The 14,977-nt window shown below is 38.8% G+C and overlaps 2 protein-coding genes across 3 annotated transcripts in view; one reads left to right on the top strand and one right to left on the bottom strand.

Annotated features, from left to right (window-relative positions):
* Nucleotides 1-14,977, bottom strand: part of LOC118017723 (olfactory receptor 1L8-like) — a 224,418-nt gene that overhangs the window by 33,449 nt on the left and 175,992 nt on the right. The window lies entirely within an intron of this gene.
* On the top strand, nucleotides 11,413-13,010 carry LOC118017719 (olfactory receptor 1J4-like). Its single transcript, XM_035015875.1, has one exon. It carries the CDS (start codon nucleotides 12,013-12,015, stop codon nucleotides 12,952-12,954), a length of 942 nt encoding a protein of 313 aa, XP_034871766.1. The 5' UTR covers nucleotides 11,413-12,012; the 3' UTR covers nucleotides 12,955-13,010.

Here is a 14,977-nt window from a genome sequence, read left to right as displayed (position 1 = left end):
GGCTGTTTTATAGATAAAGCATAGAGTATGTACTCTTTTGTGTTCCCATTTTGTTTTGTTCTGTATAGTTATGGTTAACTCATTCTCGTGGCTTTATAGTTTCCAATTGTGTCTATACTCCTTAATTTATCTTCCATTCTAGTTCTGATTGACATTTGGGTAGTTCCCAGTTTGGGGCTTGCGTAGATACCTCAAAATGGAATCTTTGGATGAAAATTTATGTACACTTCAATTAATTCATGGATAATATTTTAAAAAGTTAGACAAAGTGCTCCTCCCTGTAATATACTCACTCACCAACATTTATACTGTCCATCTTTTCTACTGTACACATTCTTATGGGTTTGTAGAAGTCATGTGTTATGGTTTTAATTTGCATTTGTCTGATAACTCATGTTGTTTATCTCCTTTACCTGTGCTTGTGTAATTTGGGTATCCTCTCTTGTAAATGGTCTGTTTTTAGCCATTTGCTGCTGTTTTATTGGGTAGTCTGTTTCTTCTTATTGGTTTCTAGGAGTTCTTCATGTATATATATATTCCTGGATATAAACCCTTTGCTGGATATATGAATTGAGAATTTATTCTTCTGTAATGTGGCTTGCTTTTTCTTTTTTTTTTATTTTTCAAGTTATTTTTTATTATGTTCAATTAGCCAACATATAGTACATCATTAGTTCTTGATGTAGTATTTGAAGATTTAAGGCTTGCTTTTTCTTTTTTCTTTTTTTTAGTTTCAGAGGTAGAATTTAGTGACTCATCAGTTGCATGCAACACCCAGTGCTCATTACTTCAAGTGCCCTCCTTAATTCCCATCACCCAATTCATCCCCCCATCCACCTACCCTCCAGCAAACCTGTTTGTTTCCTATAGTTAAGAGTCTCTTATGGTTTGTCTCCCTCTCTGTTTTCTTTCTTTTTTTTAAGGTTTTATTTATTTGTTTGACAGAGAGAGACAGCAAGAGAGGGAACACAAGCAGGGGGAGTGGGAGAGGGAGAAGCAGGCTCCCCGCTGAGCAGGGAGCCCAACTGGGGGCTCGATCCCAGGACCCTGGGATCATGACCTGAGCTGAAGGCAGATGCTTAACGACTGAGCCACCCAGGCACCCCACCCTCTCTGTTTTCATCTTATTTTATTTTCCCTTCCTTTCCTGTTCATCCCTTTTGTTTCTTAAATTCCACATATGAGTGAAATCATATGATACTTGTCTTTTCTCTGACTGACTTATTTTGCTTAGCATTTCGGCTTACTTTTCCATAATCTTTATGGGTCTTTTGATGAATTATATATCTTAATGTAGTCATTATATATTAAGATTATATATCTTAGGGGCACCTGGGTGGCTCAGTACGTTAAGTGTGTGCCTTCAGCTCAGGTCATGATCCTCAAGTCCCAGGATCAAGCTCCACATAGGGCTCCCCTGCTCAGCAGAGAGCCTGCTTCTCCCCTTGCCCCTCACCCTGCTCGTCCTCTCTCTCTCTCACTCATTCTCAAATAAATAAATAAAATCTTAAAAAAAAGATTATATATCTTAATGTAGTCATATGTATTAAATTTTTTTCCTATGTGGCTAACTTCATATCTGATTGAAGGAATTTTTATTTCCCAAAATAAATTGAAGATATTCCCCTAAGTTTTTATCTTAAAAAGATTCTTCTTTGGGGTACCTGGGTGGCTCAGTCAGTTAAGCATCAGATTCTTTTTTTTTTTTTTTAAGATTTTATTTATTTGACAGAGAGAGACACAGTGAGAGAGGGAACACAAGCAGGGGAAGTGGGAGAGGAAGAAGCAGGCTCTCCGCCAAGCAGGGAGCCTGATGCGGGGCTCGATCCCAGGACCCTGGATCATGACCTGAGCCTAAGGCAGACGCTTAACGACTGAGCCACCCAGGTGCCCCTAAGCATCAGATTCTTGATATCAGTTCAGGTCATGATTTCTGTGCTGAGCATGGAGCCTGCTTAAGATTCTCTCTCTTCCTCTCCCTCTGCCCCTCCCACTCCACTCATGTGCTCTCTTTCTTTCTCTCTCTCTCTTAAAAATAAAAAAGATTCTTGTTTTTCTTTCAATATGTGCATCTAAAGTCCAGCTGGGTTCACTTTTGGTGTATGTTTTAAGGTACAGACACAAAATTAATTTTCTTCTGTATGGATAGCCAATAGGTAAATATTACAACAATTTATTAAAAAGTCCATCTTTCTCTGGTTGATCAAGTTTGCAACATAACAAACTTCTCTGTAGTCTATCTGGGTAAATCAGTTTTTAATTTTTTGTGCTAGGGCTCACTTATTGCAGCACAGATAATCAAGACTCATTGTACAGCAGTTAGGCATAAGAATGTGGTAAAAAGATTAGGTCAGGATAAATGGTCTAAATAAATATTGCATCTCAAAGGTAGATGGGGTAATTCCTATGTATAAAATTCATAAAATATTTTTAGGATATTTAAATAAAAGATACCATTATAAAATAATATATTACTTTGATCTTTATCATTGCTCAAATGTATTGCCTTGCTAAAGAGTACAAATTATAATTGACAGTACTAATTTTCCAAACAATAAATCATTTCCATGAAAATTGCATGGTACTGAGGGGCACAGATTCTTTTAATTGTTGGGTCTCTAGTGAGTACAAAATACTTGTAGTCTTTTGTATAGTGCATTTTGTCACTTTACAGGTTTACCCTAATTAGGGCTTGTTTAAATGATGTTGCTGAAGTCACAGAGTAATAGTTAAGAACATAAATTAAAAATTAAAACATATAATTTGTATAAAAACATTTTAATTTTTAAAAAAATTGAATGTACTCTGATGACCTGAACCTTTTATTAAAAGCATCTTTTAATAGTCCCTAAAATTCAGAATAATGTTATCAGTCAAATCTAGAAGGAGAAAAAAATTCATCCTTTCTCCATTCCACTGCAATATTGTCTTTGTTATGGTTCAAGTGACTGAATATGTTATCTTGACTCTTTTTTCTTCTTGAATTTCCATTTGATTTTTAGATTTTTCTTGACAATTACAAAACAAAACTATTAATGCTTTATTTAGAATGCTATTCAAAACATAAAACAGCTTAGAACTGACATTTTAAAAATATTGAATCTCTAATCTGGGACCATATGTATATATCTTCAACTACTTTTGTCTTCTTATTTTCTTTCAACACATTTTGTAGTTTTAAGATAGAGGACTTATACATCTTTCATTCACCTTTTCCCTAGATATTTTATATTTGTGTGCAATTTAAAAATGTAATAATTTAAATTTCATATTCAATTTTTTCTACAATATAGAAACATAGTTGACTTTTCTAAGTCAAAGTCAATATATAAGTGTACTGAATTCACTATTTTTATAATCTGTATATTGTGGGGTGCCTGAGGGGCTCAGTTGTTAAGTGTCTGCCTTCAGTTCAGGTCATGATCCCAGGGTCCTGGGATCAAGCCCCACATCGGGTTCCCTGCTCTGTGGGAAGCCTGCTTCTCCCTCTCCCACTCCCCCTGCTTGTGTTCTCTCTCTCGCTGTGTCTCTCTCTGTCAAATAAATAAATAAAATCTTAAAAAAAATTAAAAAATAATAATTTGTATATTGTTTTGGATATTTTAGGTAAGCCATAAAATTATCAGTGAATAGTAACTGAGTTCTACCCTCTTAATATTTATACTCTCTATTTCTTTATATTTACTCAATGTACTGGTTAAAGCTTCTGGTACAATCTTTTATTTTTGCAACTTTATATAATAAAATTCAGCTCAATGATTTTTAATAAATTTAATGAGTTGTAACCTAGATGAAACCGATTAATTCCCAGAAACATACAACCTCCCAAGATTGAATGATAAAAGAAATAGAAACCTTGAAAGACCAATAACAAGGAGATTGAGGGGTAACCTGGGTGGCTCAGTCAGTTAAGTGTCTGCCTTTGGCTCGGGTCATGATCCCAGGGTTCTGGGATCTAGCCCGTTGGGCTCTCTACTTAGAAGGGAGTCTGCTTCTCCCTCTCCCTCCGCCTGCTGCTCCCCCTGCTTGTGCTCTCTCTCTCTCTGCCTGTCAAATAAATAAATAAAATCTTTTTAAAAAAATAAGGAGATTGAATCAGTGATCATAAACCTCCCAGTAAAGAAGAGCCCAGGACCAGATGGTCTCACTGGTGAATTCTATCAAATATTTAAAGAAAAATTAGCACCAACTCTTCTTAAAATTTTCCAAAAAATTAAGAAGGAACACTTCAAAACTCATTTTAGGAGGCCAGCATTACCCTGGTACCAAAGCCAGCCAAAACCACTGCATGAAAAGAAACCTAAAAGCCAATATCTTCTGCACAGTGAAGGAAACAATCAACAAAACTAAAAGGCAACCCAAAGAATGGGAGAAGGTATTTACAAATGACATATCTGATAAAGGGTTAGTATCCAAAATATATAAAGAACTTACACAACTCAACACCCCCAAACAAATAACCAATTAAAAAATGGGCAGAAGACATGAACAGACATTTCTCTAAAGAAGACATCCAGATGGCCACTAGGCACATAAAAAGATACACATCACTCATCATCAGGGAAATGCAAATCAAAACTATAATGAGATATCATCTTACACCTGTCAGAATGACTAATATCAAAAACACAAGAAACAAGTGTTAAGGATGTGGAGATAAAGGGACCCTCATGCACTGTAGGTGGGAATGCAAACGGGTGCAGCCACTGTGGAAAACAGTATGGAGGTTCCTTAAAGAGTTAAAAATAGAACTACCCTATGAACCAGTAATCGCACTACTCGGTATCTACCCAAAAAATACAAAAAACACTAATTCAAAGGGATACAAGCATGCCTGTGTTTAAAGCAGCATTATTTATAATAGCCAAATTATGGAAAGAGCCCAAGTGTCCATTGATAGATAAATAGATAAAGAAGAGGACACACACACACACACACACACACACACTGGAATATTATTCAGCCATAAAAAGAATGAAATCTTGGCATTTGCAATGTCATGGGTAGAGCTAGAGTATAATGCTAAGGAAATAAATCTATCAGAGAAAGACAAATACCATGATTTCACTCATATGTGGAATTTAAGAAACAAAACAAATGAGCAAAGGAAAAAAAAGAGAGAGAGAGAGGCAGAGAGAGAGAAAACAAGAAAAAGAGTCTTAACTATAGAGAACAAACTGATGGTTATCAGATGGGAGGTGGGTGGGGAATGGCTGAAACGTGTGATGAAGATTAAGGAGCACACTTGTGATGAGCACTGGGTGATGTATAGAATTGTTGAATCACTATATTGTACACCTGAAACTACTATAATACTGTATATTAACTATACTGGAATTAAAATAAAAAAATAAAGACAATACCTTGATGAACATAGACGTAAAAATCCTGAACAAAATACTAGCAGACCAAATTCAACAGCTCATTAAAAGGATCATACACCATGACCAAGTGGGATTTATCCCTGGGATGCAAAGATGGTTCAATATATGCAAATCAATTAATGCAATATACCACATTAACAGAATAGAGAAGAAAAACCACAAATCATTTCAACTGTTGTAGGAAAAGGATTTGGCAAAATTCAACATCCTTTCATGATAAAAACTCTCAACAAACTAGGAATAGAAGGAATTCACTTCAACATAACTATATGTTGGCTAATTGAACATAAAAAATAAAATAAAATTTAAAAAATAAAGTTTTTAAAAATTAATTAGTTAATTTATTTGAGAGAGAGGATGAGTGGGGGGAAGGGGGAGATGGAGAGGGAGAAGCAGACTCCCCGCTGAGCAGGGAAGCCCAACATGGGGTTCAATCCCAGGACCCCAGAATCAGGACCTGAGCGGAAGGCAGACGCTTAACTGACTGAGCCACCCAGGCTCCCCTCAACATAATAAAGTTTATATATAAACCCACAGCTAATATCATACTTAACAGTGAAAAGCTGAAAGATTTTCTTCTAAGATCAGTAACAAGACAGGAATGCCCATTCTTGCTACTGCTATTTAACATAGTACAGGAAGACCTAGTCAGAGCAATTAGAGGTGATGTTTATAACTATAGAGGTGTGTTAGTTAACTCAAAGGAGAACAAAGTGGGAGGTATTTCACTCCCTGATTTAAAAACTAACTGTAAAGCTACAATCATCAAGAAAGTGTAGCACTGGCATAATGATAGACATATAGAACAATGCAACAGAATTGAGGGACCAGAAATAAATCTCAAAGGGAACAAACCTTACTTTTGTGATCAACTGGTTTCTGAAATGGGTGTAAAGGCAGTTCAAGGCAATTCAATGGGGGAGGGACAATCTTTTCAACAAATGGAGCTGGAGAAATCGGGTATCTTCATGCAAAACCTTCAACTTAGATCCTTACTTCATACCATACACAAAAGATAACTCAAAATGGGTCATATACCAAAATGTTAAGAGCTATAAGGCATTTAGAAAAAAATGGGAGAAAATATGTGTTTCCTTGGGTTAGGCAAAGATTGCTTAGATGATCCATAAAAGAAAAAATGAGAAATTGGATTTCATCAAGAGTTCAAAACTTCTGCTCCAAGGGAGACACCATTAAGAAAATGAAAAGAAAGATACAGATTATGAGAAAATATTTGAAAATTATATGTATTTATATAAGGGTCTAGTCTCCACCTGGAATAGGTAGAAAACTCCATACACAAATATCCCATGCGATAGCACATATGCTGTTAAGACAGGAAGAAGAGCAGTGCACACACAGTGAGACTTGGCCATCAGAGAACAGGTGTTGAGTAAATAAAGGGTTCACACGGCTTCCATGCTGTACCGGGTACCAGACAGCTCTAGGCCAACTCCTCCCTGCCTTCTCCTCAAATTTACCCTCCTCCTTGGCCCTGGCATCCTGGTACTGCTGGTACTCAGACACCAGGTTATTCATGCTGCTCTTGACCTCGGTGAGCTCCATTTCATCCATGCCCTCACCTGTGTACCAGTGCGGGAAGGCCTTGCACCTGAACATGACCATGAACTGCTCTGAAACATGCATTTGAACAGCTCCTGGATGGTGGTGCTGCTGCCCAGGAAGGCGGCAGACATTTTTGGCTCCTAGGGCTGAACGTCACAGACAGCTCTTTTCACATTGTTGAGATCCATATTCACTCTTTTCCATGTGGATATCTAGTTTCTTTCTTTTTTTAATTTTTTTAAAGATTTTATTTCTTTTTTTTTTTTAATTTTTATTCTTATGTTAATCCCCATACATTACATCATTAGTTTTAGATGAAGTGTTCCATGATTCATTGTTTGTGCATAACACCCAGTGCTCCATGCAGAACGTGCCCTCCTTAATACCCACCACCAGGCTAACCCATCCTCCCACCCCCTTCCCTCTAGAACCCTCAGTTTGTTTTTCAGAGTTCATCATAAAGATTTTATTTCTTTATTCGACAGAGAGAGACAGCGAGAGAGGGAACACAAGCAGGGGAGTGGGAGAGGGAGAAGCAGGCTTCCCGCCGAGCAGGGAGCCCGATGTGGGGCTCGATCCCAGGACCCTGGGATCATGACCTGAGCCGAAGGCAGACGCTTAACGACTGAGCCACCCAGGCACCCCGGATATCCAGTTTCTCAACACCATTTAATAAAGACTATCCTTTACTCATTGTGTATATGCTTGGTTCCCTTGTCAAGACTTAGCTGATGGCCTATGCATGGTTTTATCTCTGGGTTCTATATTCTGTTCCATCGTCTATACGTTTTCATGCCAATAATATATTGCGTTGATTACTAAGATCTGTATTATAGTTTGAAGTCAAAAAGTGTGATGCCTCGGGGCGCCTGGGTGTCTCAGTTGGTTAAGTGTCTGCCTTCAGCTCAGGTCATGATTTCGGTCCCTGGATCGAGCTCCCTATTGGGCTCCCTGTGAGCAGGGAGGCTGCTTCTCCCTCTCCTCCCTGCTCATGGTCTTTCTTGTTGTCTCTCTCTCAAATAAATAAATAAAATCTTTTTTTAAAAAGGTGTGATGCCTCTAACTTTGTTCAATTTTTTCAAGATTGCTTTGGCTTTTGTGGATCTTTTGTGGTTCTCTAAGAATGAAAAGAATGGTGGTAGTGAAATATGTACTCTAATACAGTTTGGGGGGTCAGTGGTGTGGGAGTCTACAAGGCTAGTACTACTCTCTCTGGGCCTTTCTATGATCTATGGAGAGACAGATTCCATTGCTGCATTCTTCAGGTGAAGCGTGTTCAGGGCCTCTCCAGTTTCTCATGACCAGCCAGAGGGGAGGCCAACATGTCACTGACATTAGGGACACTTTCTCCTGGGACTCTTGTGGTTCAGCCCCTTTTGGCCCCTGCACAAGATCCATCTCAAGAGGGAGGCAAGAAATTGGGCAATTAGTTCTGTTGGCTTCTTCTCTAACCAGAAGCTTGGGGTTGTATTCCCATAGGTCTTTGTCTTACTGGTAAATGTGAATCTTCCTGCTCACTGTTCTAGTGCTTGTGAACAGGCACGAAAGGTGCTAAAGACCCTCAGGCCATGGAGGCATAAGAGAAGAGTATTCAGGTAGCAGCTCGGACCAGCAAGAACTGGCATAGATCAGAGCAAGGTGGGGAACCATCACTAGACCTAGATCCATGCATTTACGTGAGGACTAGGAGACCGTGTATTTATGTTGCTTGTTTTTAGAGGCTGACTTGCACACTGACCTCTGTGATGCTGTTAGCCACATGTGGCCATAAAATTAAAATTAATTAAAGTTAATTGAAATAAAAATTTTAATTCCTTGGTTGCAGTAGCTCTATTTCAAGTCCTCAGTAGTCACGTGGGGCTAGTGCTGCTATAGTGGACAATGTAGAGATATTTCCATCACTGTAGAAAATCCTATTGTATAGTGCTGGTAATAGATCACAGAAAGCTAGAAATCTCCGCCAATGCATATACGTGTGCTTGTGTGTGCTTGTGTGGGTGTGTGTATGTTGCTTCTTTTTAGGTTAATTGTATGTTGTGCTAGACTACATGTGATTCTTACTGTGTGTAGTGAGGTTTTGTGTGTGTGGTTTGTGAGTTGCCCGGATGACTGGATGTGGTGTTTGCATGATTTTTAAACAGCTTTACTGAGGTGTAATTGATAGAAAAAACTACAAAATTAATGTATGCAATTTAATGAGTTTGGACATATGCATATACATTTGAAGGTATCACCACAATCAAGGTAATAGACATATCCATCACCTCCAAAAATTTCCTTGTGTCCCTTTTTTTTCCTGGATAAAAACACTTAAAATGAGATCTACTTTTTAAATGAATTTTTAAGTGCACAACAAAGTACTGTGGACTATAGGCACTATGCTATAAAGTAGACCTCTAGAACTAATTAATTTAAGTACTGAAGCTGTATCATTTGAATAACAGCTATACCTTTTCCCCTCCTCCCCCTGGTAGCTACTATTTATTCTGTTTCTATGAGTTTGACTCTTTTAGATACCTCATAAAAGTGAAATCATACAATATTTGTCCTTCTGGAAGTGGCTTATTTCACTTAGCATAATGTGCTCCAGGTTCATCCATGTTGTCACAAATGGAAGAACTTCCTTCTTTTCTAAGGCAGAATAATATTCTGCTGTATGTATATACCACATTTTCTTTACCCACTCTTCTGTTGATGGACATTTGGGTTGTTTCCAAAACTTCACTATTGTGAATAGTACAGCAATGAGCATGGAAGTGCTTTTGATATCGCTTTGAGATCTTGATTTCAATCCTTTCTAAAGGTATATACCCAGAAGTGGAATGCAAGATCATGTGGTAGTTCTATTTTCAATGTTTTGGGGAAACTCCATACTGTTTTCCATAGCAGTTGACCACTTCACATTCCCACCAACAGCATTAGAAGGGTTCGTTCTGCATGTTTTTAAAAAAGTTTTGTGTGACAAAATGTACAATTTCAACTGGAGATGAGTACAGATAAGAGAGGGCCAAAGTACAGCACCTTGGTTTCTGTGTTACTCTGCGTGTCTGTTTTTGTGTGTGTGATGTGTATGCACTTGACCTGGGAAAGAGCCCTGCAGCCTGACTCCTCTCTTGTCTCAGCTCTAGACATAACTGGAAGCTCCAAGGAAAGTCCTCTTTATGCAAAGTTGATGGAAATTTGTCCATGTGGTTTGAAGGCTACTGAACTTCTCTGGGGCCCCCAATTTTCTTCATGATTCCAGGGTCTTGGGATCAAGTCCCACACTGGGCTCCCTGCTCAGCAGGGAGCCAGCTTCTTCCTCTCCTTCCTCCTGCCACTCCCCCTGCTTGTGCTCTCTCTGTCTTTCTCTCTGTGTCAAACAAAGAAATAAAATATTTAAAATAAAAAGATTTTTAAAAAGATTTATTTGTTTACTTTGGAGCGACAGACAGAGAGAGAGAGAGAAAGAATGCAAGCTGGGGGAGAGGCAGAGGGAGAGGGAGAGAGAGAATCCCAAGCATACTCCTTGCTGAGCTCAGAGCCTGACACAGGGCTCCATCCCAGGACCCTGATATCATGACTTGAGCTGAAACCAAGAGTTGGATGCTTAACTGAGTGTGCCACCCAGGTGCTCCAAAGATTTTATTTTTAAGTAATGTATATACCACCCTTACCAGCATAGGGCTTGAACTCAAAACCCTGAGATCAAGAGTGGCATGTTCCACTGACTGAGCCAGCCAGGCGCCCCTTGAGACAGTAATTTATTATCTCCCATTGACATATTTTCTAACTTAAAACATTTTTATTGTGGTGAAATATATAACATAAAATTTGACATTTAAGTAATTTTTAAGTGTACAGTTCCGTGGCATTAAGTACATTCACACCATCACCACCATCTACTTCCAGAACTTTTATTATCTTCACATTGAACAATAACTTCTCATTTCCCTTCCCTCTAACTGCTGGCCACCACCATTCTATTTTTTGTCTCTATGAACTTGACTATTCTAGGATCTCATGTAAGTGGAATCATACAGTATTTATGATTTAGTGACTGGCTTATTTTACTCAGCATAATGTCTTCAAGGTTCATCCACACTGTAGCATGTGTCAGGATTTCCTTCTTTCCATTCCACTGTATGTATATACCACATTTTGTTTATCCATTCATTTGTCAATGGACACAGGTTGTTTCCATCTTTTGGTTGTTATGAATAATGCTGCTTTTAACATGGGTGTAAACATATCTGTTTAAGAACCTGATTTCAATTATCTGGATATATATCCAGAGGTGGAACTTCTGGGTTATATGGTAATTCTATGTTTAATTTTTTGAGGAACTGCCATAGTGTTTTTCATTGTGACTGCACCATTTTACATTCCCACCAGAGATGCACAAGTGTTCCAATTTCTTCACATCCTCACCAACACTTGTTACCTTCCTTCCTTCCTTCCTCCCTTCCTTCCTTTCTTTTTTTTATAATAGTCATTCTAATGGTGTGAAGTGAGTTTATGTATTGAGGACTTATTCTGTACATGTAATGTTTCTTTAATCTTCTCAGTGCTATAAGTGGCAAGCATGCATATGTGTGTGAGAAAGACAGACAGGCAGGCAGGCAGACAGAGAGGGCAAACAACAATCAGGATAAGCAAGAACCAGACACAAGCTCATAAGCAGTCTGGCTGCAGAGCCATGCTCTTCATCAGGACTGTGAGGCTGCTCCCTGGAATGTGGACTCCCCAGAGGAAGGGACCGTGTCTTATCTATGAATTTCTCCCTAGTACCTACCACAGTGTCTCTATATGTGTAAAAAACAACACCAAAAACGAATGAGCTGTTCCTGATTCCCACTGAAGAGTTTGATGTCACATTCTTTCTCCAAGTGACTGTGTTGGGGTACAAACAAATCTCATTGCATCCCTCCCACCAGACTGGATGAGTGCGAGGCAATACTTGTCTGCACGCTGACACAGTCACTTGGAGAAATATGTGACCACACGGTAATTGCTATGCTTAGTATTTCTAAGTGCCTGATGTTTCCCATTTCTATTTATTCCCCCAGGAGAGAAAAGCAGCATGAGGAGGGAGAACCAGAGCAGCGTGTCCGAGTTCCTCCTCCTGGGGCTCCCCATCCGGCCAGAGCAGCAGGGTGTATTCTTCACCCTGTTCCTCGGCATGTACCTGACCACAGTGCTGGGGAACCTGCTCATCATCCTGCTCATCAGGCTGGACTCTCGCCTCCACACCCCCATGTACTTCTTCCTCAGCCACTTGGCCTTCACTGATGTTTCCTTTTCATCTGTCACTGTCCCAGAGATGCTGAGGAACATGCAGACTAAGCACTTATCCATTTCCTATCCAGGATGTATTTCACAGATGTATTTTTATATACTCTTTGGTTGTGTTGATAATCTCCTTCTTGCAGTGATGGCATATGACAGGTATGTGGCCATTTGTCACCCTCTACACTACACTACCATCATGAAGGAGGATCTGTGTGTGTTGCTGGTGGCTGGATCCTGGACTCTCTCCTGTGGCAGTGCCCTTTTGCACACCCTCCTCCTGACTCAGGTGTCCTTCTGTGCTGACAACATCATTCCCCACTTTTTCTGTAGCCTCCCCATCCTACTCAAGCTGTCCTGCTCCAATACCTTTCTTAATGAGCTGGTCATATTTACTGCAGGGGCTGCGGTTGTCATTATTCCATTGAGTGGTATCCTGGTCTCTTATGGCCACATTGCGGCCTCTATTCTGAAGGTCCCCTCTGCCAAAGGTATCTGCAAAGCCCTGTCCACCTGTGGCTCCCACCTTTCTGTGGTTTCTCTATTCTATGGAACAATTATGGCACTGTACTTTTCCTCCTCATCAAGCAACTCTAATGACAAAGATATGATTGCTTCACTGATGTATACAGTGGTCACCCCTGTGTTGAACCCCTTCATCTACAGCCTAAGGAACAGAGACATGAAATTGGCTCTGGGGATTCTTTTCAGAAACAATATCCTTTTCACCAAGTGAGAATCACCTAATTGTGTTATTTCACCCATTGACCTTGTCAGAGATGCTTTCTTGAAAAATTGTGTGTTCACTACCATGTCTCCTGCATCCTCCCAACTGCCCTTTAAATGGGCAGTTATGTTATAGGACCCGACCCATTTCAATTTGGTCATCTCTAGCTTTTAATTATAACCCACAGTTTCTATCTATTGAAGGAAATGAGCTATAAATCAGCTCCTTATTTCCTGTTTATTGTCTATTATTTTTCAAAGCTACAAATATTCAGTAAAGTTTCTAATGCTTAGTTTTAGAAAGTCCAGAATGCCTACCTTCTTAATGCAGTAGCTAGATAATAAAGTGTTTTTGATGGTTTGCTAAAACTTAAATAAACTTAAATTTGATTTTGCCTATGACAAGAAATGAATAGGGGAGCACAGCAGAGTCCATCAAGTTATCTAATTTCTCCATTCTAGGAAGATTGTAATTTTCTGCTCTAAGTTGGATTTCTGTAGTGAGAATAGCTTCTATCTGCTTGATTAATTTTAATTTGGGAAAATGAGTGTTGTCTTGTTCCCAAACTGAGAACTTCTACTTCTAAGAAGGAATAGATAAATACGTGAATTCATAGCTCATGCACACAAAAATATTTACCATGACTATAAGCTAGGCAATTTTCCAAGTTCTGCACAAGCAAGTTTAAAAAGGAAAAGACCCCCAAATTGATCCCCATGTAGAGTTCACATTCCAGCATTCCTTTTTTTTTTTTTTTTTAAAGATTATTTAGGCAACGTGATGCCCCCCGCCTTGTTTTTCTTTTTCATCATTCCCTTGGTGATTCAGGGTCTTTTCTGGTTCCATACAAATTTCAGGATTGTTTGTTCCAGCTCTTTGAAAAATGCCAATGGTATTTTAATAGGGATGGCATTAAAAGTGTAAATTGCTCTGGGCAGGATAGACATTTTAACAATGGTTATTCTTCCAATCCATGAACATGGAATGTTTTTCCCTCTTTTTGTGTCTTCCTCAATTTCTTTCCTAAGTGATCTGTAGTTTCTAGAGTATAGATCCTTTACCTCTTTGGTTAGGTGTATTCCTAGGTATCTTATGGTTTTTGTTGCTATTGTGAATGGAATTGATTCCTTAATTTCTCTTTCTACAGTTACATTGTTAGTGTATAGAAAAGCAACTGATTTCTGTGCATTGATTTTATATCCTGACACATTGCTGAATTGCTGTATGAGTTCTAGTAATTTGGGGGTGGAGTCTTTTGGGTTTTCCACATAAAGTATCATGTCATCTGTGAAGAGGGAGAGTTTGATTTCTTTGCCAATTTGGATGCCTTTTATTTCTTTTTGTTGTCTGGTTGCTGAGGCTAGGACTTCTAGCACTATGTTGAACAACGGTGGTGAAAGTGGGCATCCCTGTCGTGTTCCTGACCTTAAGGGAAAAGCTCTCAGTTTTTCCCCATTGATAATGATATTCACTGTGGGCTTTTCATAGACGATTTTTATGATATTGAGGAATGTTTCTTTTCCCTATACTCTGAAGAATTTTAATCATGAAAGGATGCTGTATTTTGTCAAGTGCTTTTTCTGCATCAATTGAGAGGATCATATGGTTCTTTTCTTTTATTAATGTGCTCTATCATGTTGATTGATTTGCAAATGTTGAATCACCCTTGCATCCCAGGAATAAATCCCACTTGGTCATGGTGAATAATCCTTTTAATGTACTGTGGATGCTATTAGCTAGGATCTTGTTGAGTACTTTGGCATCCATGTTCATCAGGGATATTGGTCTCTAATTCTCTGTTTTGATGGGGTTCTTTGCCTGGTTTGGGGATCAAGGTAATGCTGGCCTCATAGAAGGAGTTTGGAAGTTTTCCTTCCGTTTCTATTTTTTGAAACAGCTTCAAAAAATAGGTATTACTTCTTCTTGAAATGTTTGGTAGAATTCCCCCTGGGAAGCCATCTGTCCCTGGACTTTTGTTTTTTGGGAGGTTTTTGATTATTGTTTCAATTTTGTTACTGGTTATTGGTCTATT

The sequence above is a fragment of the Mirounga leonina genome, unplaced genomic scaffold (assembly GCF_011800145.1).
Source record: "Mirounga leonina isolate KUSES-001 unplaced genomic scaffold, KU_Mleo_1.0 Mir_170, whole genome shotgun sequence".
Taxonomy (NCBI): domain Eukaryota; kingdom Metazoa; phylum Chordata; class Mammalia; order Carnivora; family Phocidae; genus Mirounga; species Mirounga leonina.
This window is presented reverse-complemented; position numbering and strand designations above follow the sequence as displayed.